This window comes from Lytechinus variegatus, chromosome 1, assembly GCF_018143015.1.
Source record: "Lytechinus variegatus isolate NC3 chromosome 1, Lvar_3.0, whole genome shotgun sequence".
In the NCBI taxonomy this organism is placed as follows: Eukaryota; Metazoa; Echinodermata; class Echinoidea; order Temnopleuroida; family Toxopneustidae; genus Lytechinus; species Lytechinus variegatus.
Window position 1 is genome coordinate 5413789 of NC_054740.1, and position 26194 is coordinate 5439982.

General features: G+C 36.6%; 1 protein-coding gene across 1 annotated transcript; it reads right to left on the bottom strand.

The window, feature by feature from the left end:
- Window positions 1-2650: 2650 nt before the first annotated feature.
- Window positions 2651-25255, bottom strand: LOC121412948 (exosome complex exonuclease RRP44-like). Its single transcript, XM_041605741.1, has 19 exons — window positions 24911-25255; window positions 22154-22216; window positions 21034-21128; window positions 19873-20054; window positions 18952-19040; window positions 18202-18375; window positions 17554-17697; window positions 16787-16909; window positions 15807-15944; window positions 13206-13352; window positions 12634-12750; window positions 12181-12282; window positions 10600-10749; window positions 9826-9953; window positions 8287-8373; window positions 6703-6859; window positions 3966-4186; window positions 3627-3717; window positions 2651-2795 (listed from the first exon to the last, which is right to left on the bottom strand). The coding sequence occupies exons 1-19, from the start codon at window positions 25133-25135 to the stop codon at window positions 2694-2696; spliced, it is 2535 nt and encodes an 844-aa protein (XP_041461675.1). The 5' UTR covers window positions 25136-25255; the 3' UTR covers window positions 2651-2693.
- Between the last annotated feature and the right edge of the window lie 939 nt (window positions 25256-26194).

Genomic DNA, 26194 nt, shown 5'->3' on the forward strand with positions numbered 1-26194 from the left:
AGCCTGAACTCCTTGTCCCAAGTCACAGACTAGTTCAAAGAATGTGATATTTCTTATCTGGGAACCTTTTAATGAAATATCTGATATCATCTTTGGAATTCATCTGCATATATTTCATAATTTATTAATTCATTTCATCAAAACATATATGTAGTCATAGAGGATTATGACAAAGAAATATGGTTATAGTCATAACATTTTGTATTTTGCAGGTCTATTGCCATTATAATACAATAACTTTGCAGCTTAAACACAAAATTGGAAATAAACAATATCCAATTTTGCTTTCCCATGATCTATCTGATTTTTTTTTTGGGGGTGACCATTATACAATATATTTACTTCTTGATTCTATTTTCTTGATTATTATTGTAAGTGCAAGAGAAACCAAATTTCATAGGAACTCCTCATGCAGACTAAACTGAATTATCTTAAAATCTTTCATCTTGAACCTTAAAAAAAATCAATGGAAACATCAAAGATGATAAATCAATTAATCATTATTTGATTTACTGAGTTTTTTTTTTTTTATCTTCAATAAAAAGTTGTATTGTGTTCCAATTTTGAAATCAATTATGGATAATCATCTGGGCCAGGGAGCAATGAGGTAGACCAATCTTTTTAGTTTAACCAACAGGAGATCTTATCCAAGCATAGTAGAATGATTCACAATATAAATTTGTTGTATTATATATATACCCTAGGATAAAAGGCCTACCCATGTTGTTCTGAAGTCAATTCAACCTGAAATTATGGAAATGGTAAAAGGTTTTCCATTCAATCATCATATTTCGTCACAGATAACACATGAAGATGAGCATACTAAACAAAAAATCCTTCTGATCAAGGATAAGTTCACATTACCTCATTCATCAAGGATATTTCTCAAATATACAGATACATTTTTCATATGTAAGATTGTCATGGTCTTCCATCATGTATACCATTAATCACAGCTAAGCTTTCTAACAGGCAAGACAATAAGTTTCACATGTATCCTCAGAAAGCATTCACATGATTCAGTTCTCAATAGGGCCATCTGCACCATCCTGAGTTTTCAAATTAGCGCGTTATTTCTGATCCGGCAAATTATCCTGATGGACAATGGAGACACAATTATTGCGCTAGTTCGAAGGATTAATCTCGAGATTGCAATCCCAAGTCAACTCGGGAATATTTGCAAAATAGTGCGCTATTGTATGGATTATCCAGCTAATTCATAGGTGCAGATGCACTCGAGATTGGACTCGAGGTAATTTATTCATGACGTCAGTCCATAATGCAATTCACGTTCCACTTCCGCCTTTATCAAAACATAAACACATCGCAATCGTACCAAACGCATGCTAAAGTGAACTTTATACACGCAAATAGACATTATCGCGAATAGCGTTCATCAATTCTCGAATCAGCAACGATGGTGTCCCACCAGTGAATGGATTTTGGGAGAGACCAGACCAATGGGGGGCCGCTCGTCATCGACGATGGTCATGGTCAATAACACTGACAGCAGTGTCGTCTTATTCCTTCGCAAAATGTGAGCAAATAGCATTCCTTTCCTCCTTCTCTCCCTCTCTCTCTGTCGTTGCCTCCTTCTCCACCATAATATCTGACAAAGAATACATCACTTCTTCACTCGCTGAGCATGGCTGAGCTGAGAGGATTGCTGCATAACACCGGTCAAATTCGCCGAAAGTGCTAGTGAAAGGAGTACATTGATTGCATATCGCGGGAAGTTATTCAAAATCGCGGGCCGTTGAAACTCCATGATCTGACAGTGCGCACGCTCGGAATATCGGGCTTGTTGCCTTGCTCGAGCAGGAATCGCTCTTCTTGCGATGGTGGAGACAGGGTTTCTTGAATCTCGAGATTAATCGTGAAGAGGGCCGATCTGGCTAAAATCTCGAAATTGAGCACACTCGGGATGGTGCAGCACTGCCTAATAATAATGTTTACACAACCACAAATACATCCTTGGAGAAACAAAATGGCCCAAATTCAAAAACCACCAGTTGAAAAGTGGACTTACTACTTCAAAACAGTTGACTCATGAATATAATAACATACTTAACCAATCGCAGCTGGTGTCAATTTGTAAACAAATTTTCAGCATTACTCCTATTTGTTTAAGATCAGTATGCTCGATCTGTAATGAAAATCATGAGATCAGTATGCTCGATCTGTATGAAAATCATAAATCATAAGTCAGAAAAAATTGAAACCAGTGGGATTCGAACCTGCCATCTACTGCTTTCCGGGCAGCGACTTAACCACCAGGCTATTCTGGTTCACGGCTAAATCACAATGAACTGAAATTCAAATACCCTCGATCCTCTTCTTTCTGACTCATTAATATGCATAATATGCAAATGCAGTCCGCCATGGACAATAGATAGTAAATAAAGAGGCTTTATTTGGCATTACTCCCATTTGTTTAAGATCATTATGCTCGATCTGTAAGGAAAATCATAAGATCAGTATGCTCGATCTGTAAATGAATCATAAGATCATAAGTCAGAAAAAAATTGGTGTACTGTGACAAAAGCGCACATCAGCATTGGACATTTTTCAATATACCCAGTAAATAAGCGTAATTTATACAGGAAATCTGCATAGACCATGGGTTCAACTGATGGTTTAGTGAATTCGGGCCAATGACTCTTTCATAAAGTCACACATATACACGGATATGTTCACACCACACAGTAAGTTCCTACCTGAGTATGTAAATCCACTGATGCTCTACCTGCATACTGTGCCATCCTATGACGATAATTCAAATTGTCACAGATCTCCTAAACACACAGAGGAATAGAGAACAGATGGAATTCTAAATATTCACATTTACGCAAAGTACACTTTCAAATTACAAAGTCTCACTTCATGGCATATGTTCCAATGATGTATCACCAATTGATAATGACATATCATGTATTGCATGTTGCTATTATACATTATCAATTTACATTACATAAATTTTATAAAGTCATTCAGTTCTTTCAAGATTAATGAATATGAACAATTGTATAACCATTATCCACAGTATTATTATCACCTTGTTTCTTTTTATAAAAATATTTTGAGGACAGTTAAAAAAGATTTATGTGGTAAAATTCTTTTGTTTTAAAATAATTCTTTCCAGGAGTCTGAGACAATATGAGGTCATCATCAATGCCATATTTCTAACATACAGCTTTTTTATAAGATTCCATCATTTTTTCAAATATATAGATACATGTAAATGGTATTAATACCCAAGTGACATTATATCATTTTCTTATTTAAATCTATGAATAATCTTAAAAGTTTCAGGCTAACAATATTTTCCAAACAGGTTTCATATATACCAGTATCTCATTTTGAACCAACAACATAAATGACAAGCTTTGTAAGGACACTTTCATGATACTGAACCCTGGGACCTTTTCATGAGAGATGCAGGTGCTAACTACATTTTAAGATCTGACATTTTCAGTGAAATCCTTGGTTAAACAAGCACTGGTTTCTGACTTTTTACTCCGGTTACTGCGTCACTAAATATTGTATAAGTGCTGATAGATTTCATGAAATGGTGGCCTGATTTCTTCCCTTTTGTAGTAATCAGATTTATTCATGCACATATTCACCTGAATCTTGGTCTTGTCCAAGAGATCTGGGTAGCAGGAATCAGCTGCGACTGCAACAGCTAACATCCGATGGACAATCACGTCAGAGTATCTGTAAAATCAAAGACTGAGGGGTTAATCACTGACTGCTTTTATTCAACAACTGAACAAGCAAACATTTTTTTTTTGCATATTCATGTTGATATTCTTGCCACTCTGTACTCATTGTGTATGTTTAGTAGTTATTATTATTCACAATTTTGGTGGGGTTTTTATGAGCAGCAAAGGTAATATACAGAACCGCAAATTTTGGTGATGTTGGAAAAGTCAAATTAGATAACTGCATAAATCTTTGCATACCTTCTGATGGGAGATGTAAAATGAGTGTAGATTGGTGAGGCCAAACCAAAATGTAGGTATTCATCTTCCTGTAGCATCCCACTGCTGAAGTAGAGGGCTTGTGTCATACATCGCGTTGTCATCATACGTAATAACTGGTTGAAGAATGGAATGGAAGGAATATTGGCCTTATCTAGGGAATCAGCGAGTGCTTTACCACTGTCAACCTGCAATTCAAAGCCCTGTCAAAAACAAGATGGTGATAAGAATTTTCAAGATTAATACATAGATTAAAAAACACTTAATAGAATATCAGGATATAATAATATCAATTACACATGCATTACATACATTGTCTATGAGATTTTAAACAGCTGAAATTAATTGATTTTAGCATAATTATGCTTCAAAAACGTTGTGCAATAAATCTGGTGAAAAAAACAAAGGAAAAAAAGGTTGAAAAACAAAGAAATACATAATTCATAAAACAATAAAATACATAAGAAATTGATTTCCTAAAATGAAGCTATTTTCAATTATGATTGTTAAGAATGCTACAAAGAATATTTTTACCAAAAATTAGCATTTTAGAAGCTTTATTTTATGAATTGGAGCAAAAAGTATGATTTAAGCATAAATTAGCATAATTAATTCCTATAAAATCTCATTATTTAGGAAAATTTTACCATACAGCCTTGTAAATTACATTGCACACTACCAGCATGCAAATTATTGCAGCGCTCGTGCAATCGGCGGCCAAGATCTAAGGGGGGGGGTTGAATCCCCCCCCCCCCCCCGGTCACAGAACAGCCAAAAGGCCCTGCCTAATTAGGGTTAAATCTCATTAATAGTACAACTTCAAACAAGTTCAACATGGTGCAACAATGGCTTTGACCGATGCAGACTTTCACGATGACTTTCACAATTCACCATTGCTTTGTCTATACACAGAAAAATTGGAAAGGATCCCTCCTAATCAATCATGCCTTGAACTTAATTGCAAATTCACAATCATTTGTTGATCTGCTACAGTGAAAAATGCTCTATCAATAGCACTTACATTGGTAAATTTCACTGAATTCATATATTTCTATTTCATATGAATTAATTATGCTAATTTATTCATGAAATCATACTTTTTGCTCTGATTTACTAAATAAAGCTCCTGGAATGCTATTCTTTGGTGAAAATATTCTTTACAGCATTCCTAACAATTGTGAATGAAAATATCTGGTACCATGACCGATTTCTTATGTTTTTTTCGAAGGAATTCGTTCCTGACTTAATTCTGATCATAAACATGGCAAAATTTATTCAGATTAGTCAGTAAAAGTAGAAATAATGATATATTTATGAATTTTGGCTAAATACACAATTTGCATTGGATTTGTACATGAAATCATGTTTATGAGCAATTTTGGGTCTGACATGCACTTACATAATGTTGCGTAATGTCATAACCACGTACCCGGGTGTCACAAATTTTCTCTCAAAATTTGCGCGAGACTTCATAGTAACAAGTGGAATGCCTTTGGCCGTCTCACCTGCATCACGTGGTTCAATATAGCAGCAGTGCTGACTGTGAATACTACTCTAACTCGCACAAGATGTTCAGTGATACATGGTTACTCTTATGTCCACTTTTTATGAACTAGACCAATAAACGTACAGAGATATGATGGTTATTCAACAAAAAACCCCAACATGGCCAAAGTTCATTGACCTTACATGACCTTTGACCTTGATCATGTGACCTGAAACTCGCACAGGATGTTCAGTGATACTTGATTACTCTTATGTACAAGTTTCATGAATCAGATCCATAAACATTCAAAGTTATAATGGTAATTCAACAGATACACCCAATTCGGCCAAAGTTCATTGACCTTTGACCTTGGTCATGTGACCTGAAACGCGCACAGGATGTTCAGTGATACTTGATTACTCTAACATCCAAGTTTAATGAACTAGACCAATAAACTTTCAAAGTTATGATGGTAATTCAACAGATACCCCCGATTCGGCCAAAGTTCATTAACCCTAAATGACCTTTGACCTTCATCATGAGACCTGAAACTTGCACAAAATGTTCAGTGATGCTTGATTACTATTATGTCCAAGTTTCATGAATCAGATCCATAAACTTTCAAAGTTATGATGGGAATTCAACAGATATCCCCAATTTAGCTAAAGTTCATTGACCCTAAATGACCTTTGACCTTGGTCATGTGACGTGAAACTCATGCAGGATGATCAGTGATACTTGATTAAACTCGTGTCGAAGTTTCATGAACTAGGTCCATATATTTTCTAAGTTAAGATGACATTTCAAAAACTTAACCTCAGGTTAAGATTTCGATGTTGATTCCTCCAACATGGTCTAAGTTCATTGACCCTACATGACCTTTGACCTTGGTCATGTGACATGAAACTCTAATAGGATGTTCAGTAATACTTGATTAACCTTATGGCCAAGTTTTATTAACTAGGTCCATATACTTTCTAAGTTATGTCATTTCAAAAACTTAACCTCAGGTTAAGATTTGATGTTGACGCCGCCGCCGTCGGAAAAGCGGCGCCTATAGTCTCACTCTGCTTCGCAGGTGAGACAAAAAGTCAGTGAGCGGCGAGGTCAAAAAATTTTGCACAGCAGATACATCGCAAACATTGTCGAGGGGAGCCATTATGCCCCCCCCCCCCCCCCCCCCCCGGAGAATTAGGGTTAAAAGAAATCATTTATTGTAAATGTTTGACATACCCTTGTGAGAGCAACCTTGATGATTGGTTCGAAGTTTGAAGGTGGAGGAACAGGATGTCTTCTAAGGCAAGCACTCTGAGGGAACTCCTGTCTTATCCTCTGGGCTACAGAGATGTTAGCCAACAACATGAACTCTTCAACCATGGAGTTGGTTTCTCTGAAAGAAAGCAGATAGATTACTAAGAAGAAGATGGAGGAATAGGATGTCCTGCTCAATGCTCTAGGCCACCAAAATGTTAGCCAACTTAACCAACAACATGAACTTTTCAACCATGGAGTAGGTTTCTCTGAAAGAAAGCAGATAGATTACAAAGATTAAGAGGGAAGAGTAGGATGTCCTGCCCTATCTTCTGGGACACCAGAATATTAGCCAGCAACCTCTAGGGGTAACATGATAGAAACCTTTAAGATTCTCCACAATAATTCTCTCATAATTCTCTCATCAATACAAGGGGGCATACACACAAGCTTTCCAAGATAAGAGCTGATAAGATTATACATAAGAACTTTTTTTAACATTGATGTTCTGTAACTAATGCAATAGTCTTCCTGAGTTTGTAGTAGTGTCTAAGGATATATTACAATTTGAAAAGAGGATTGATATTTTTTTCGTGGCGTAAAGCAGAATTCAAATTTGATTATAGGGTTCCTCCCCAGACCGTGCCATTTCTACAAACGTCACTGTATATCACCAGGAGCTGGACATAGAGGAGCAGAAGATCCCGCGTCCAGAACTGAACCTTATGTAACCTTATATGTTGAATTAATCCAAGGCGATTCCATGCAATGGACGTGGATGCTCTATTAAAGGGGAAGTTCACCCTGACAAAAAGTTTATTGTAAAAAGAGCAGAAAAAATAATAAAAAATATTGCCGATGGTTTGAGAAAAATTCATCAAATAATTAAAAAGTTATTATAATTAAAAAGTTATTAGAATTTCAATTATTTGATTTGTGACGTCATATGCGAGCAGCATTTCTACATAGCGAATGGTAAAAAATCAATGAAATGTCATTTTCGTCAGAAAATTGAAAATGGTTTTCAATGTAACTTTTGTATATCAATAGACAAATCATTTCACACCCGATCATGAAAAGAAAACAAAATTAATTCATCAGGAACCATACAAAATTTGAAATGCATACATTTTATATCACATAACACATGGGGCAGCTGCTCGTTTATGACGTCACAAATCCCAAATTTTGAACTGTAATAACTTTCTTACTCTTTAACGGATTTTCCTCAAACCTTTACCAATATTTTTTACTACTTTTTCTGCTATTTTTACAACAAAGTTTTCTTCAGGGTGAACTTCCCCTTTAAGAGGTCTAATTCTCATTTCATTGACATGTGAGATGGTTGGTGCTTTTTTTTCTTTTTTCTTGTTTGTGCTGTAATATGTACAGTAATGTGCCACAAAGAAAGTGGTATTTCCAATTACCCTCAAAATATCAAAATTCAAGGCCTAAAAACCATTGGATTAGTTGAATAAACTCTACAAACAACAGTAAAAGAATCACATTGCCACCATGATATTGCCTAAAGACCACCCTCCAGTTTGCCTGACGTGGTTGACTTACCTCATGACTTTCCTCTCAACTTCAATAGGATCATGAGTCTCACTGTCCATACTGAATCGGATCTCAGATGATGCTAACGTCAGAGCTCTGTAGAGGAAGACATGACAGAGAATGAGTAAATAAAGGGGACTGAGATTTGCTCCTATCTCTTTTGCTACTTCTTTCAGCAGAAAATTCTCTCAACCTCTTTCCTATTCCAATTCTCCTTTTGTTTTTTTTACACTGATATTGGATGATCAAGAGGAGAAAGACACTGGGCAGACTTCACAACGAAAGAAATGTGCAGATTTTCTTACATTAGTATAATAGCTGTTTACAAAGAGGACCAGTAACCAGGATATTACTGTCATTTACTCCGGCTAAAACTTAGTTGAAAATACAAATAATGACAGAAACAAGAAATGCTGTAAATCCATCTTTCAATGTTACTACCTTGTTGAATGATTATATCCTGTTAAGTTTAACACTGTCTTCTTCTTCTTGGGTTACAAAAGTACAAAATAATCAAGAAGACATATCACAGGGAGATACCGGTCAGTTACCGGGCCTGAAAAGAAGCAAGGTAGGTGTTGGTAAGTTAAGAAAGAAAGACTTCACACACAAGACTGGTGACCCTTTCTCATACTGAATAGTATATCTTCATGTAGCTGCCTTAAAGATAAATTCCAGTTTTGGTAACGATCTCAAAATGACTTTTTACAGAATCTTATATAATGACCACCCAATTTGTATGAATAAAAAATGTGTGCCAAAGGACTCTGGAAGAAATTGTGTAATTGCTGAGAAATAAGCAAAATAAGCACGGATTCGGTCACTTCCGTCGGGTCTTTATTTCAGCAATAATAATACACTGTCCCACGTGTGCACATCTGTGTTGGTGATCTTCAGAGTGAACGTTTTTCAGCGTAGATTTCAAGATTTCACAAAGTTCAGTTCATGTAACTGTACCAGATCTAGATCCTCGATGATATTCTGACAATTAAGCCTGGTTTTACAGACTTTCTCATGAAATCAGTGTTTACTGCAATTACTGACATTTCTCTTTAACTCCTAAAAACATGGACTAGTCGTGCATAAAGTAGTGCATAACTTTATGAACAGCTTTATGAAACATGCATCAGAACATATGAAAGCATTATTTTTGCTGTACAATAAATCCTGAAAAAACCTCCTGAAACGGGAAGTTGTCAGGGTCTGAAATCAGGCATCTCCCTGAAGATTGGCACATCCAGGGCCCTGTTGCAAAAACAGTTGTGTCAGAACCCATCTCAAAATATCAAGCGCAAATCCTGAATGCACGCTTTTGATTGGTTGAAATCAATGTTGTGTATGATTTCTAGATTTGTGTTTGATTGCAGATCTTTCTGTAACAGGCCCCAGATATCAGTTTATGAAATGTTTGAGAAATTATGCTGTTTCCTTCTCCATTCTTTTTTTAGATAGTCAATGGTATTTCATAATTGAATGACTAAAAAAAGGACGGAGGGGAAGGGGATTGGGAAGAGAGGGAGAAGGGAGAAGAAAACCAACACCACTTACCCATTATCAATTCTCTTTTGCTTGAGTATCTTGGCCATCCTGTTGAGTCCTCTTAGACCTATTGCTAGAGCATCATTCTGGGATTTATCATCAATCTTGTTCTGCGCTTCTTCATACGTGAATGCTGCCTACAATGAGAAATCAATGAGACTTTTTTTTATTTCTCAGTAAAAAAAAATGAACAATCTTTACATATACATGTACAGAGAGATGAAGGAAATACAAAATTTTACCAACTAGAGGGTAGGTCACACGTGATGACGAATGCATTCATTTCTGACAAGAAGTGCTTCCCCTTACAAAATAGTGGTTTACATATTGTCATATCAGAGGGGGAGCTTAAGACAATGACCTTCCTGATATGACTATATCACGATTACTCCATCAATAATATAAAAGAAAACAAAGAAATAGAGACAATAAATCATACGATTACCTTGGATCTTCTTTTCTTACACAAAGCGCACTCTTGCGCTAACAAAAATCGCACATGTACATGACAACATATCAATGTATACAAATTCAGAGGATGTACAGAAATGCATGAACTATAACATTGCCCAAAGTCATAGAGAAATCACTACTCAAATGAAATCCCTCTAACTATCAATTCTAATCTTGATGTTACAGGGTCCTGAAATGCAAACACCGTCAATGATTTCAAGAGCCCATTTGTGATAGGATGAAGAATAAATTTACACACCAAATTTTAAAAATAATAAGGAATCCATAGACAAATTTATCTAAAGTAGAGATATTCAGTACAAGTCTTACCCTGGACTTGATGATGCTCTTTGTGAATCTAACATTGACAATCTCGGCTTGAGGGGTCATCTCCCAGAGTGTTGAGAAGGCAAACCTTACCTCACCACCCCTCAGAGAACAGAGGTTAGAACTAAGAAGATCTGGTACCATGTCTATCCTCTGTTGATAAGACAGTAATGAAATAAAATTACAGATAATGATAATGAAGAAGTGACTGTTTTATTTTTATATAGAAGAGAGATCTACATGAACCTGATATTAATGAACTCCTGGTGTTTCATAAAGCTGTGTGTAAGTTATTAGCGACTTTACAAATAAGATTGGTGATCCTCACTACCATCACCATCAATGAAAATCTGGTGTGTATCATGTGGAGCATTGTGGCCCAGTGGATTAGTCTTCGGACTTTGAAACAGAGGGTCGTGGGTTCGAATCCCAGCAATGGCGTAATTTCCTTCAGCAAGAAACTGATCCACAATGTGCTGCACTCAACCCAGGTGAGGTAAATGGGTACCAGTAGGAAGTAATTCCTTTAAAAGCTGTGTGCGCTATGAACGCCTAGCTTAGCCGGGTAATATAGGAGTGCCTTGAGCACCTAACAGGGTGGATATGTGCACAATATAAATACCCTATATTATCATTATTATTTACCACAAAATATGATCACCAATTTCATTAAATCGCTAGTAACTTATGAACAGCTTTATGAAACACCCAACAGGGGGGTGTTTCAAACAGATTTAAGCATGATTTAGAGTCGCACTAATATGCCTAGTTGCGCGCGGTATAAAAGACATGACCGCATTGGTCAGATCATGCAAAGAGGATGCGCACTACAGCATATTGATCAATTAGATTGCGCGTTGCATTTCAGATACGCGTCAGTATTTACGTGCCATTTAAGTTATACATGTAATTAAATCTTTGTGAAACAACCCCAGGGGTCATTGGTGAAAGCAAATCTCACCTCATCACCCCTCGAAGTACCATACACTGGAACTCCAAAGAATTGGTACCACCCAATCAGCTATAATGACGGTTAATGAAATATCAATCATGCAATGATGAAAGTTCATATGTTGATTGAAAAAAAAAGTTTAACACAAGAAAACATCTCAGTGTTCAAACCTTCTTTCCACAAGGACAGAGGGTGAAAAGTGCTTCCAAATGTCAATAAGCTGACCATTAATCATTATGTCACTAAGGTCAGCTCAGGTCACATTGCCAAGAAAGGCTGCAGTCAGTAGCCAGAATTTTGAGGTTACTCTAAGAGATTTTTCTTGTGTTGAATTTGTGTTTAACATTCTTGCCATTATACACAATCCAATGGATCTCATTCCCTTTAGGGTGGCGTAGTTACTTCACATTTATAAGATAGAGAGTACAGATTAAAACAGAGTATCAATTAAGGAATTCTCTAATCATACAAGAAATAATTTTGTTCCCCAAAATGTTAGATATGAGGTTTTGTCATGACAATAAAGCAATTCTCGAATCCACCGTCAGAAGCACCACTCAACAAACACTTATCCAAATGCTTCAGTCTTTAAAACGATGAAGTATAAAAGTAGAAGTAGTAATGAAACTTACCCTGTCAACAAGATAAACTGTTGTACCTCTGTTACAGGCCTCAGTGTCTAAGGCATTTCCTGGCTTAATAAAGTGACTGACATCAGCTATGTGAACACCAACCTGACAAAAAATTGATACCATGAACAATCACTGAAAATCTAAGTGTGGAAACATGGCTTTGCAACATTTTTTTTAGTTAATTATATTTCATTAGTTTTGCAAACAAAATTTTGCCAAGCTTTGTAGCACCAAGTTTGAAGGAGCATTAACTAAAATAAAACAACCCCAACTCCATGTTGTATTCTCATAAAAGTAATAATGATAATAATATTCCACTTTCATATAGCACTCAATACATCAAAACAGACTTTTAAGTGCTAAAAAAATGCTTTCACCCTGCTCATCAGATCCTAGCTTTCCCGCACACAATGCACAAACCACTCCCTGGGAAGCATTCCAACAAGGACTCACCTCTGCATTGCCATTTTCCAATGGTCTATAATGAAGAGCATCATCAATGTCTGTACACCCTGGAGGATCGACACTGCAGATGTCTATATGCCTCAGATCTTCTCTTGCTGCTTCATCCTACATCACAAGAATAGTGGGAGGTAATTCAGTATTCCTACTAACCTAATAATGAGAATCATCAATATCTGTACAGCTTGGAGAATATACACTGCAGATGTCTATATGCCTCAGATCTTCTCTTGCAGCTTCATGCTATATCACAAGAAGAATAGAGGGAAGGTATCTACTGGTATACATGGGTCAATCAAATCGTAACTCTATTGAAATCCATTAGTGTCATAACTTTTTCTACAGGAAATTTGCAAAATGTCCTTTGTAAACAAAGGAGAACACACCAAATTGTCAAGAAATCAATGAATTTATGGATATACATTCATACCTAGAAATTTTTTGGTAAACATGCATTTTATATGTTGACTTTGCTGGCTTTCCACAGTTGTGATTGATTGGATAAATCACAACTCTTTGTAAGACAGGGCCCAGATCTTCTCATGCTGCTTCAATAAACCTACCTCTTTTGTGATTGTCCATGGCAGTTTTGGCAAGAAACTTAGCACTGCTTCAGAGAAAGGAAGATGGGGAACGTCATGCTCCAATAACAACACTTCATTTTCAGTTTCTTTGTCTCCAATTGCACCAAGGTTACGAACAAAATGACCCTGAGATGAAGGGAGAGAAATAAAATTAACAAGTAGCATGCCTCTGGCGGGCTCGCCTGCATTAGACGATTCAACATGGCAGCAGTGCTGACTTTGAAAAGATTAATAATAACTCACAAAAAAACAACACTTGGATGATATAAACAAAATACTTTGTTCACTGTCACTAAATGAAAGTTGACCGTGGTCATGCGACCTGAAACTCACACAGGATGTTCAGTGACACTTGATTACTCTTATCTGAGTTTCATGAAGTTATGATGACATCTAAAAAACTTTAACCTTGGTTAAGATTTCAATGTTGAAGATGCTGTCCCCACTGTAGTCGCCGCCATCGGAAAAGCAAAACAGTCAAATTCCATGTACATTTTTTTGTAGATACTTCTTTCCTGAAACTTTAGGTTTGCAAAGCGGACTTAGGTATCCACAATATAAGGATTTCTTCATCACAATTTCAAAAAAAAAATTTATTATCTCTACAAACTCCTGAAGCTAATACATTTTGCACCCTCATTTTTCCTGATATGAAACTGATTAGAAACATGTAGTGAAAGCATGAAATAATTCAAAAAGTCTAATTGTGGTTTGATTGTCCTGAGAGTAAAACTTAAACAATCGATGCATCGGATCAGTGTATCAACAATCGGCAACCTAATACATGTACTTCAATGTACTTTTTACACTAATCAAATGATCGCCAGATGTCATCGACTACTGATTTAAGACATTCCATTATCGAACGTAAACGGCTATAATCTTTGAATTTGACAACAAAGTGAAAGATAACAAGCTGCCTCGGTAACCGTGCATCATTCAGCTATGTTGATGTGCATATCATAGGCGCTGTATTGGGATACTCGACTGAATCACTCAATTGAGTCAGCTCGCTCATTATGTGTGACCAATGGTAGGTCATGAACATAGAGAAGTTTTCTTGTGATTTCTGATAATCCAAGAATAACAACTTTTCAAACTATTTGATTGTTTACACTGGCCAACTTCGAAAGGCGAAAAGGTTATTCTTCCCAGGCCTACTTGGGGTTGCAAGAATTTTAAAGTTCAATTCTAAATTAAGCTAAGTCCTAATTTCAAGCATAAGTCCTTTGATTAAACCCAAATTTGAAGTTGATTTGCATTCAGTTGCAATAGTAATAACATGGACCATTTATATAGCGTAGTAATAGTATTAATATACTCTGAGCTTGACAATTGGTATATACACACTCAAGCATTCAAGGAATACCCATTCATTTCACCTGGGTTGAGTGCAGCAAAAGGGTGTATATTTCTTGCTGTTAACATGCCATGGTTCGGAATTGAACCCACATTCCTCAGAATAAAAGATGAGTCATACCCACTCGACCACGACGCCCAAAACATACTTACCTACTGACATCCCATGTGTCCAAGGGATGATGTCATAAAGTGACTTGTAATTTTTTTTCAGAGATCAGATCCAATAGATTCAGAAGCTCAGTGAGAGTCACTGACAAAAAAATCATGAAATGCTAGTCAGTGATCTATATACATGTAGACTGTGACCCAGTGAACAGTCATGTTCCTGTTGTAGAAAATGTTGAGGTTAAACATAACTAAAGTACTTATACACTGTACACTTCTGATTACCTGAAAATCAAGTTGCAGTGTATTTTTGGTTTCTCTCATTCTAAAGTGGGCCCCTCATCTTATCTACTAATTCTTGATTTGACACATGTATAGCCCGATTCTCCAAAATATCTCATCAACATGAGAATAGGTTTCCGATATGTATACTCGCTAGATATCTAGAACCTCTAAGCCATGAATCTATGCCCACTATCTCCATATCGTTTGGCTTAGGGTTCCCAACTGTTATAGAATGATGGATTATAAAGACTGACATATGACCTCAAATTTTTTCACCCACCCTAAATTAGGTTTATGAAATATATATCCAGAAAAAGATACCTAGAATCTCTCGGCCACGAATCTATGCCAACTATGATTCCTATCACTGGCTTAGAGTTCCCACTGCATTTCGTTAGCTGCTACAGAATAATGGATTATAAAGACTGACATATGACCTCAAATTTTTTCACCCACCCTAAATTAGGTTTATGAAATATATACCCAGAAAAGGATACCTGGAATCTCTTGGCCATGAATCTATGCCAACTATGATTCCTATCGCTGGCTTAGAGTTCCCACTGCATTTCGTTAGCTGCTATAGAATAATGGATTATAAAGACTGACATATGACCTCAAATTTTTTCACCCACCCTAAATTAGGTTTATGAAATATATACCCAGAAAAGGATACCTAGAATCTCTTGGCCATGAATCTATGCCAACTATGATTCCTATCACTAAGGCTTGCCACTGCATTTCTCAAACTGCTAAAGGATGATGGATTATAAGACTAGCCTATGGCCTTGTTCACCCACCCTAAAATAAGTTGATGAAATTAATACTCACTAGAGGATACCTAGAATCTCTTGGCCATGAGTCTATGCTGACTATGATCCTATTACCTTTCAATGTCTCATATTGCTGTGTCTCAATACGGATCTTTGGTATAAGCCGTTCAGCTGCCATGAAGAGATGTCTGGTGCCCTAAAAGAGAACATAGATCAGAATTACAACGATAGCAATCAAATTTACTTTTATTCCTTCATATCTTAGTTGCTGTATCAAGGGCATGTCATGCTTAGTGTTCCTAAATAATGATTTCACCAGTACATACTTTTTATGTTTTTGAAATATAATCAAACAGAAAATTTCCAACATTTCTCTTTCTCTGTGAAATTGTAGAAAGGCATGTTGGCCAGAGACAAGGCCATTTAATAGAGTTATCCCCGACATGAAAGCCTAATTAATGAGTTTGGACTGCATTTACTTTATAGGTATCTTTTGTGAAAATACAGTGTACATATATATATTGCAATTAATGATAAATCAACTAGCATCAAAACATTTCCAACCAAAACCACTAACAGACATAGATATAGGCCCGTATTCTGAAGTCGGGTTTAAATTAAATCGTGGTTTAAAAGTGTGGTTTAACTACGAAGAGCCAATTGTGGCACAAATCCCTAACAGTACACATCCAAATCATTAACTCAAATGACACTCAAACTATCTGGGAATGATAACTGAAATACATTGAGGTATTTTTCTTCAATGCGAATTCAAAGGAAACAAAATAGTAAAAAAAAATTATACAATGTGAAAAGAATTTTTGAAATTTTTGGCTCCCACAATTTTTTGCAAAGTGAGACCATGGTCTAAGTTGAACCTGACTTGAGAATACAAGCCAAAGTTTCTTGTTTGCCAATTTTTTTAAACTCGTCACCTTTGGAAAATATGTATGAATATCATTTCATGACCCAGACGAGCTTCAAAAGATTGTACACAATACAGTTTCTGCCACAAAGAAAGAAGAAGATAATTCTCACCCCTTGGACTGCAGGAGGCATAATCACACCACAAAATGGCCGCCAATTACGCTGGATGATACCAACAACGCGACATGTAGGTATTGCTCCCTTCTTAGGACTGCTGATTGAGTTGTCAGTATCCTGAAAGATAGAATTTTTACTCAAATTAGGAATGAGCAACATTAGCACTGTCAGTTTAACGTTAAACTTTATTAAACAATGACATGGAAGTTATAACAAAAACAAAAACAGTGAATTACAAGAAATACAAAGGAATACTGAATACTATTTGAAAACTTTATGTAATGTGACATCATGAAATCTTCAAACAAGAATAGATATGCTAGATAAAATCCAGGCTGGTTTCAAATTACTGCAAGTGAACCAATCAGTTTATCCCATATAAGCATCTCAGTAACAACTTGCAGGCATGTTCTGGCCTGGTCAATTCAGTATACAAGCCCATGATCCCTCTCATTTTATTTGTCGGTTTCAATGCCTACAAATGGGGGGAGGGGCTTCACAACAAAGAAAAAAAGGAGAGGACAAAATTAAACAAATGGAAAGGTGAGAAATACATTGTTCTGAATAGTACATCAAAATCTGTAATAAAATCATATTTTTGCATGAAAAAGTTCAAAATGTTTGCAGCTTTTTATAAATTTTACCCTATACACCACATCTGGCCACCTCAAATTTTTTTGCTCATTACGCTACTGGTGGGTTTTACTTTGTTGCATTACCGTTAATGAATAGAAATATTTCAAAATCCTACAACATCTCACCTCATCTAGTACATCTTCTTTTGATCCCTTGTCTTCTGCAATAACAGTAGAGGGCGCTGTCCATTGAGACTCTGGAAGAATTTCTACTGCTACAATATCACCCTGCACAGCTCTGTTCTGGTTGGCCAGTCCTTTTATGAAAACCTTTGTTTAAATTACAAGAGTTACAATTCAATACAGAGTTTGAAATTATGGCAACTACCATCGTAACAGGGATTGGCAACCAACCACAATTAAAAAAAAAATGGTAGTTATGACAACTGCAATGTTACCATAGTTGTAAGTCCTTATAAAACAGCCTCAGAGGTATCACTTTAAGGTAATATTTCTTCCTCCCTCACACTGTACAAATAGTCATATCATCCAAATAACTGACCATAAATAATTGCTACCACTATAACCATGGTTCATTTCCGTAATTTTTTATAGAGCTGTGAGTAATTTCATTTAACTGTGGGATAAACAATATCATTTAATGGGCTTTATGTGCTTAATCACAATGAAATCAGAACAAACCATGTTTCTAGACTATGAACTCAGGTCTATGAGTTTATACACTTTTCTTAAAGTCCCTTTCTCTGATTTTGTTTTCTTTAAACAAAGTTCCCTTACTACTAACTTCTAAACCTGACAAGCTTGTACTCTTACCATTTTCTCCATTCCTTGTACACTGACGTATCCCTCCCTAAAATTTTCTCTGCTTGCTTTGAATGTCCCTTTCTTGTATCTCCCTTCCTTGATACCAGTGTTGATTTCACATGAGCTAAGATGCTCTGGATAGAGAACGTTCCTGCCTCCTGGTGCTGTGATGTCACTATCATTCTATCAATGGAGAAGATCAAATATGCCAAGAAATTCAAACAATCGCAGCCAAAAGTCACTTTAGGTGATTACATTATTGATATTTTCAATAACCCAGGGACACATTGAAAGAAGATTTGCAACCACACAGGAATCCAAATATCAATGTAAACAGACCTTCAACAATGGAGAAGTGTGTATTTGGAACATGTGCATTAATTTTTTGTTGCTTTTTAAAGCAACTTTAATTGCCTCTGAATGAATATGAAAAAATAATAATGAAGACAATATTATAATGTTCACAATGGGCTGCATACCATTAGTTTAACTGTAGCACGCCTACCCTAATCAGGTGCACAAACATTCATGGAATTTCTTCTTACCCGGTACCCATTTACTATACTTGGGTGAAGAGTGGCAAATATAGATTAAAGCCTTGCCAAAGACCCAAGTGCTGTGGTGGATTTAAATGATATGATTAACTGGTCAGAAATTAGAGTTGTCTGAAAAATTTGAGCCAGGTATTTATTCAATGATATTGATAAACAGAATAGCCCTACATGGTAATGATTGAATGCTTTGTATGGAGCGACTTACAGCCTTGCGTTGTCTTTCCTTGGTTTCAATCTGAGCCAGTCTGTCCATCAGCTCAGGTCTGCCTTCCATTGCCTTCACATATTCATTGACTGTAACAACAAAACAAACATTCTACCATATACATCACAGGAACATACTTGTTCATATACTGGAACAGTGAAATACATTACTACAATTTTTTTTTTCACAATTTTTTTTTTCTTTTTTAGGGGGATTTAACAAAACATAAAAATAAAAGGCTTTAAACTGATCATTTCAAAAGCTTCATTTGACTCCCCCCCTCCCTCCATACAGACACATCCCCACATCAAACCAAATGACAAAAGATTTATTGTACAGTTATAGATGCAAGCTCTCACTGCAAAAAAACTGTAGGAATTTGATGACTGCAATCTCACTTTGCAATGCAACTTTGTTAAACAACAGGTCAATTTCACATCTTTAGGGCAAGGCCACTTTTCTATCTAGGGCACATTTACATATTACAGGATGAATGGGAAAAAATTAGAAAGTGCACAACAGGACCCAGTCTTACAAAGAGCTACAACTGATCCAATCAATCGTAACTCTACGGAAATCCATAATTTTTTCGCCATGAAATTTGCAAAATGACCTTTGTAAATAAAGGAAACCACACCAAAGTGTCAAAAAAATCAATTTATGGATTTACATCCATATCTAGAAAAAAGTTTGAACAAACATGCATTTTATATTTTGACTTTGCTGGCTTTCCATAGTTGCGATTAATTGGATCAATCGCAACTCTTTGTAAGACGGGCCCCAGATCTCCAAGTCAAATGAGAGCAGTGTGAAGGCCAGTCAACAAGGCCATGGTCATGGCCTTGGATTATTGCAAGCCTTGAAACAGAAAATGTTATTCTTAATTCCAAGTCTGGCATATTAAGCCATCTCTATAATTACCTGTGAATGCCTTACAACCCTCTTTCCTTGCTTTATCTCTATTATCAACATCATTGGTGAGCAGGACAATCTTGATCTCAGTGTCTTTGAAGTGATTATCATACCAAGTAAGGCTCTTCCGTATTGCTCTATCATTGAAATCATTAGGAGATTCCTTCGGTTCTATCTCAATATATGTCTCTCTGTGGAAAAGGAAATAATGATAAAGGGCAAGTTGTGACTAGTCTGCAGTGCAAACCCTTCACTCGAGTTAAAGGTCTGAATGTGCAGCCTACTCATGCCTTGTGTACTGAAGGCCCTCTCGCTCAGACAGCAAGTTTTGTATCTGCTAGTCTTTGCGTGGAGACACACTCGCTGATCAAAGTTTCAATCAGGGTCTGTGCCTGCAGACTTAGTTGTGATCTCCTAACTGGCCCTCCAGGGAGCATTTCATGAATCATGAAGCCGGCGATTTCCACTGAAAATGTTATAAGCTACTGAAATCCTTGGATCTGATTGGCTCTGCACAATCAGTCAGTGAAAATCATTCAAAAGAAGCTTCATGAAACACAATACTTGACTAGTCATGTTGAATAAAGCTTGTTATCGATAGCAACAAGCCTCTACAATAAGCTACAGCAATCTTGCCAAGTTAATGGCCAAGATGATATTCATTACCTATTTCTAGTTGATTTTGCTAACAAGTTTCATGACAGCTCCACCCTAATGCCCACTGAGTAAGATGGGCAACCAGGCCTGTGGGCAACAGAAAATTTTATAATACCAGTGTTGTAATACTCCTACCTGATCATAACCTGGCAAAAACAACTTGACCTGATTTATTTCAAAGCCATGTCATGCCACTGCCTTGACCATGTTTTAATAATAATGATAATACATGTGCTATACACTTATCAAGCACAAAATTGTGCAGAGGATGATCATGGCATATTAAATCCTATCAATAGTTCTCTTTAATAGAGCAAGAAAAATGTTTACTTATGATACCAAAATGATTATAAATATAATACTTGCATCCAGCATTTTAGTCACATGGACAAGTCTGTATTATAGGCATCTATCTCTCTGACTTTGAAAATATTTTTAAAACAGAATGTGAATTGTAAAATCCACAATATTGACCATAAATGATGATAAATCAAAGTGAAGTCATATCCTCACCTGTGATGTTCATTTGTGAATACATAGAACTTCTTTTTGTCATTTGCAATGAGATCTCGTATCCTTTTGTACGATGGCAAACTTCTGTGTTTGACCTGAAAATAGAAAGTGATATTTTATTTTATGACTGTTGAATGTTATCACAATTAATAATGTGATTAAAAAGCAAATTCTTGAATTGAACAGATTAATTATTTATCTCCCAGTGACAGAAGAACTACCAATAACAGTGTGAGATGAAACCTAATAAAATAGACATCTAAAAATCAATGCAATTTCAGACAGCACTAGCATTTTTCAGATATTTAGCTAAAAAATTCTTAGAAATGAGAACTGATTGTTATGATTGTTCTACACTTCTGCGTGATTTAGTGGCATCACTTCCCCTACATTCTCATATTTCCAGTCACTTTCTCACAATATACCATCTTGAAAACACCTACACCACAAGTCTTCTTTTTATAGAATTAATACACACATAATTTAAAGGTCAAGTCCACCTCAGAAAAATGTTGATTTGAATCAATAGAGAAAAATCAGACAAGCACAATGCTGAAAATTTCATCAAAATCGGATTTAAAATAAGAAAGTTATGACATTTCAAAGTTTCGCTTATTTTCAACAAAATAATTTTATGAACGAGCCAGTTACATCCAAATGAGAGAGTCGATGATGTCATTCACTCACTATTTCTTTTGTTTTTTATTGTTTGAATTATACAGTATTTCAATTTTTACGAATTTGACCATTAGGACCTCCTTGCCTGAAGCACAAAATGTTAAAATAATGGAATTCCATGTGTTCAGTGAGGAATGAAACTTAATTTCACATGACAATGACGAGAAAATAAAAATATTTCATATTTCATATAATGAATTACAAAAGAAATAGTGAGTGAGTGATGTCATCAACTCTCTCATTTGGATGTAACTGGCTCGTTCACATAACTATTTTGTTGAAAATAAGCGAAACTTTAAAATGCCATAACTTTCTTATTTTACATCCGATTTTGATGAAATTTTCAGTGTTATGCTTGTTGAATTTTTCTCTTTTTATTCAAATCAAGTTTTTGTTGGGGTGGACTTGTCCTTTAATAAATAAATTTGTATTTAGCCCATACCTCCTTCTGGACTGTCTGCAGGAGAATGACATTTTTAATTGCTTTGTCCTCCAGTATATCCACCTGTGAAAGATAGAGAAAAATACCCTTAAGAAATGTACATATTTAGATACCAATGTGATGTGGGAGTTGTACTTCTGGGCCCTGTCTTACAAAGAGTTATGATTGATCCAATCAACCAAAACTATGGAAAGCCAGCAATGTCAACATCTAATATACATGTTTGTTCAAAATTTCTATATATGATGTATATTCATACATTCACTGTTTTCTTGACAATTCACTATGCTTCTCTTACTATTCAAAGGACATTGTGCAAATTCCTATTAAAGAAAAAATTATGACATTGATGTACTTGAGGCTGATCAAATCAATCATACTCTTTGTATCACCCACCCAACCTTCTCCGATCGCCGTCAGCACAGCTAAAGCTGAGCGTATGAAAGAGTTGTAGCTGACGGCGATCAAAGAAGAACCTGGCTGATCCAGATCTGTTAGTCATCAAAATTTGCTATTTTCCAGCATATTTTTCAGAAAGGTGGTAAGCTTTTAAGCTGATTGTATTTGATATAAATTCATCTTTATTTCTTCCTTTTTTCCCCATCATAAAGCAAAATTTATGAGTAATTGAGGAGGGTGCAAAAGTGCACCCTGGCCTTAGACTAGTTTCTCCAGACACTGTACAGTAGTAAGCGGTGGTTGTTTGCTCCACCATTACAAGCCTAATTGCAAATGACCGTCATCCATCTGTGTAGTGTAGGACCAAAAAATCAGAAAATATTGAAAAACTCCTCCAAAACAGCAGATTTATAAGCCTACGTCAGACCATATTTTAAATGCAACTTTTGCGAGCAAGCCAAGAATAAATCATGTCACCACTCACCTAGTCTTGAGGACTCCATGATGATGTCTTTTTTAAATACTTATATTTATGATGATGTCTTTTTTAAATACTTATACATAAACATACTTCTTCATCATTGGAGTCTTGGACCACCCTTCCTATATATGTATAAGAGGAACATGTAAACAAAGATGGATTTACCTAGAAATTTATTACATGATTATAAATAATTAGCAGTATTATACTATAATTCATAATCACGTAATAAATGTTAGTATTTGTGAAAAAATAATTTTTATCTATAAATTGTTCTTCAAAACGGCATCGCTAACCGGATGCAAGTCATACATAAGCTGTTCAAGGGTCGACCTTATTTATTTGTGTTGTGTACATTTGGATGGAGGGATCTACATGACATCCGTCTGGTAAGAAACCTTTATTTTTGAACATTTTAGTTGACTAATTTTTTAAACCTTTCTACGCATTAGGCGTAGGACACCCAAGGTTTCATTACATGCCGCTGCGCACAGAAAAATCAAGCCATAGAATTCGTGTGTTGTGGACACCAGAAGTGGGATCACAGCACGCGCGACCCACTACTTAGAAATTCACTGCCAAACACGGTTCATGGTGCGAGGTTAGTATACTATACTAACGCAATACGTGTAAGTGGGCGTAGGACAGTTGAGGCGCACGGCCAATATGGGAGACTGTCTCCCATGAGAGAGATTATCTCCAATATGAGAATTTTGTAAAGATTTGGGGTATCCAATTTCAGAGACAGTCTCCAGTTTGGGAGACTAATTTCCTTTGTTTACATTTGCTGCAAACAGATTAGCTTGGCGGCAAATAAAAATGTGACAAGAAGATTCCTCATGAAAAGTTACCCCTACTTTCAAAATCCACCATCTACTTTTGTTTTGATAAGGATTTTTGTTGTCATCCACACACAAAACAAATGGGCTTCTGACGTCAGGGAGACAAAATTTTGGGTGGAAAAAACTATGCTTTTGTTGGTATTGTTTCTTTTGTTCTATGGCAAAGCAAGTCTCCAATACGGGAGATTGTCTCCCATATTGGAGCACAGTGAACAATTGTGTACAAAGGATAACGGAGTGTGAACGCTAGTGGTCGTGTACATTTTTGCTTATTACACGACGTCATCCAACCACTGCCGAGAGCCGATTGATGAATAAAAATATAGTAAGCATGCGTCGCGTGAATATGCATGAAATTGCAGAGTTTTGATCATTTTCGATCGATACCAGAGCGATCCGATCACGAACCAAGACCATTTCCCGCGTTCACAACGTGACCGGATACCGATACTCCTGCACGCAGTCTGAAGGAATTATTTTTGGGACCACGTGGACGTGATCTGCACGATTGACCAATCAGCTGTCTCTGAATCGCTGTGCGGAGACGATCTATCCATTGTACACAGTCTATGGACAATTGTTTGTTGTGTGGAGAGAGTTTCCCATATACAATGTATTAGTGGACGTGTACCTTTAGTAGGAAGGTGTAGAGATTAATAAAATCACAACCATTTAGGCCTACATGATTCTTTGTCATATTTGTTTACGTGTCTCTTTACATATATGATGAAGGGCAGTTCCAGACTCCAATTTAAAAAAGACATCATTATGGATCGAGTCCTCAACTTCAAGACTACCACTCACCAGTCATGCCAGTGTTTTTCTTCTTTTTTTAGTTTACTTTCCCCCCTCAAGTTTAAACTTTCATGACTTTTAAGTTTTGCTAATCCCAAGAATAAAATTGCAACATTGCTAGGCCCATAAATAATGATTTATAATAAATCTTTGATGTTCTTGTTCCAACTGATTGTAATTGAGCAGCCATTAAATTGCTCCCAATCATGATATCCTATTCTTTTCAAGAGGGCAGCTCACCTGATGCAAAACTACATTTGTATCAAGAAGGAGATAATGAGGATAGCGGCACAACGTGTTTTCCACTTCGGGCACTGGCTCCTTCTCCAAGACCGTCTTGTCCATCGGGCATTTGGAACAAGCAGCGGATCCACACCAAATATCGTCCCTCAGATAGTGCTCCCTCACAACCTTCATCACTCCTCCTTTCCGAGTCTTCTTCACAAAACTCCTGGAAGTCAACATGATTTACTTACTGACCTTATTCAACGATCACAAAAACCTAAAAAAAAATCTTGATCTTCTTCGTTGGCACAAGATATTTGCACGCGAGACCATGTTTACCATTTGATATGGTGTCTTCTATAATCACGATCAAAATGAAAAATTGGGGCAGCCGTACCGACGAAGCGAAACGTCGGAGATTGAGAGTATTGAGCATTAAAAGGGAGCAAATGGGGGTGGGGTAGGGGAAGCACGGGGGAAGGGGAATGAGCTCCGATCAGTGGCGTAACAGGCGGGGGCAGGGGGCAGCCCCCACCGCTAGCGGATTTCACGGGGAAAATTTGTAAAAACGGGGAAAAGAAAAAAAGGAGGGAGAAAGAATTAGGCCTATCAAAGGGCCCAGAGGGAAAGGAAAGGGGAAAAGGGACAGGGAAAAGTTGGAAAGAAAACTAAGAAAAAAAGATGGAAAACGGAAGGAACGAAAGAAGAACTTTTGTGAGAAAGAACAAGCCACCGAAATAGCCCTACTGATTAGGGAAATGAATTAAAAGATATGACAAAATCGGAAATCGGCATGAGCCACAATTAAGCTAAATTGGAAAACAAAAGGGAAGGGGCAAGAAAAAAAAAGAATAACTTAGTAACACGACTGGGCTGCTGAGGATTGAAAATAAAGAACGGGAAGAAAGATGAACTGTATTTAAAACTGTGTTATAAGCTTACTAAAATTCATGCAATAACGGTCGCAATCATTACTTTGGCTAAATCTCCAAAGCTACCGGGAGCTTTGCCCCAGACCGCCATTCAGTAGGGGCTTCATCTAACCTTCGAAGGCTCTATAACGCCACCCCCCCCCCCTGTATGGACCCTTCCTACATTAAGCTTTACGTTCAATCACCGGGGTACAGGGGCAGTCTAATTGGTTCCACGTACCATGGGAAATAAAAGAAAATATAAGAGGCAACGTAATGAAATGGATGGAAAACAAATAATGTGTTATTTGCTGAATATAATGGGAAATCTGTCACATAATTTGTATTTTATTTCAAAGGGCAATTTTTTGGCTCGCTTCGCTCTCTG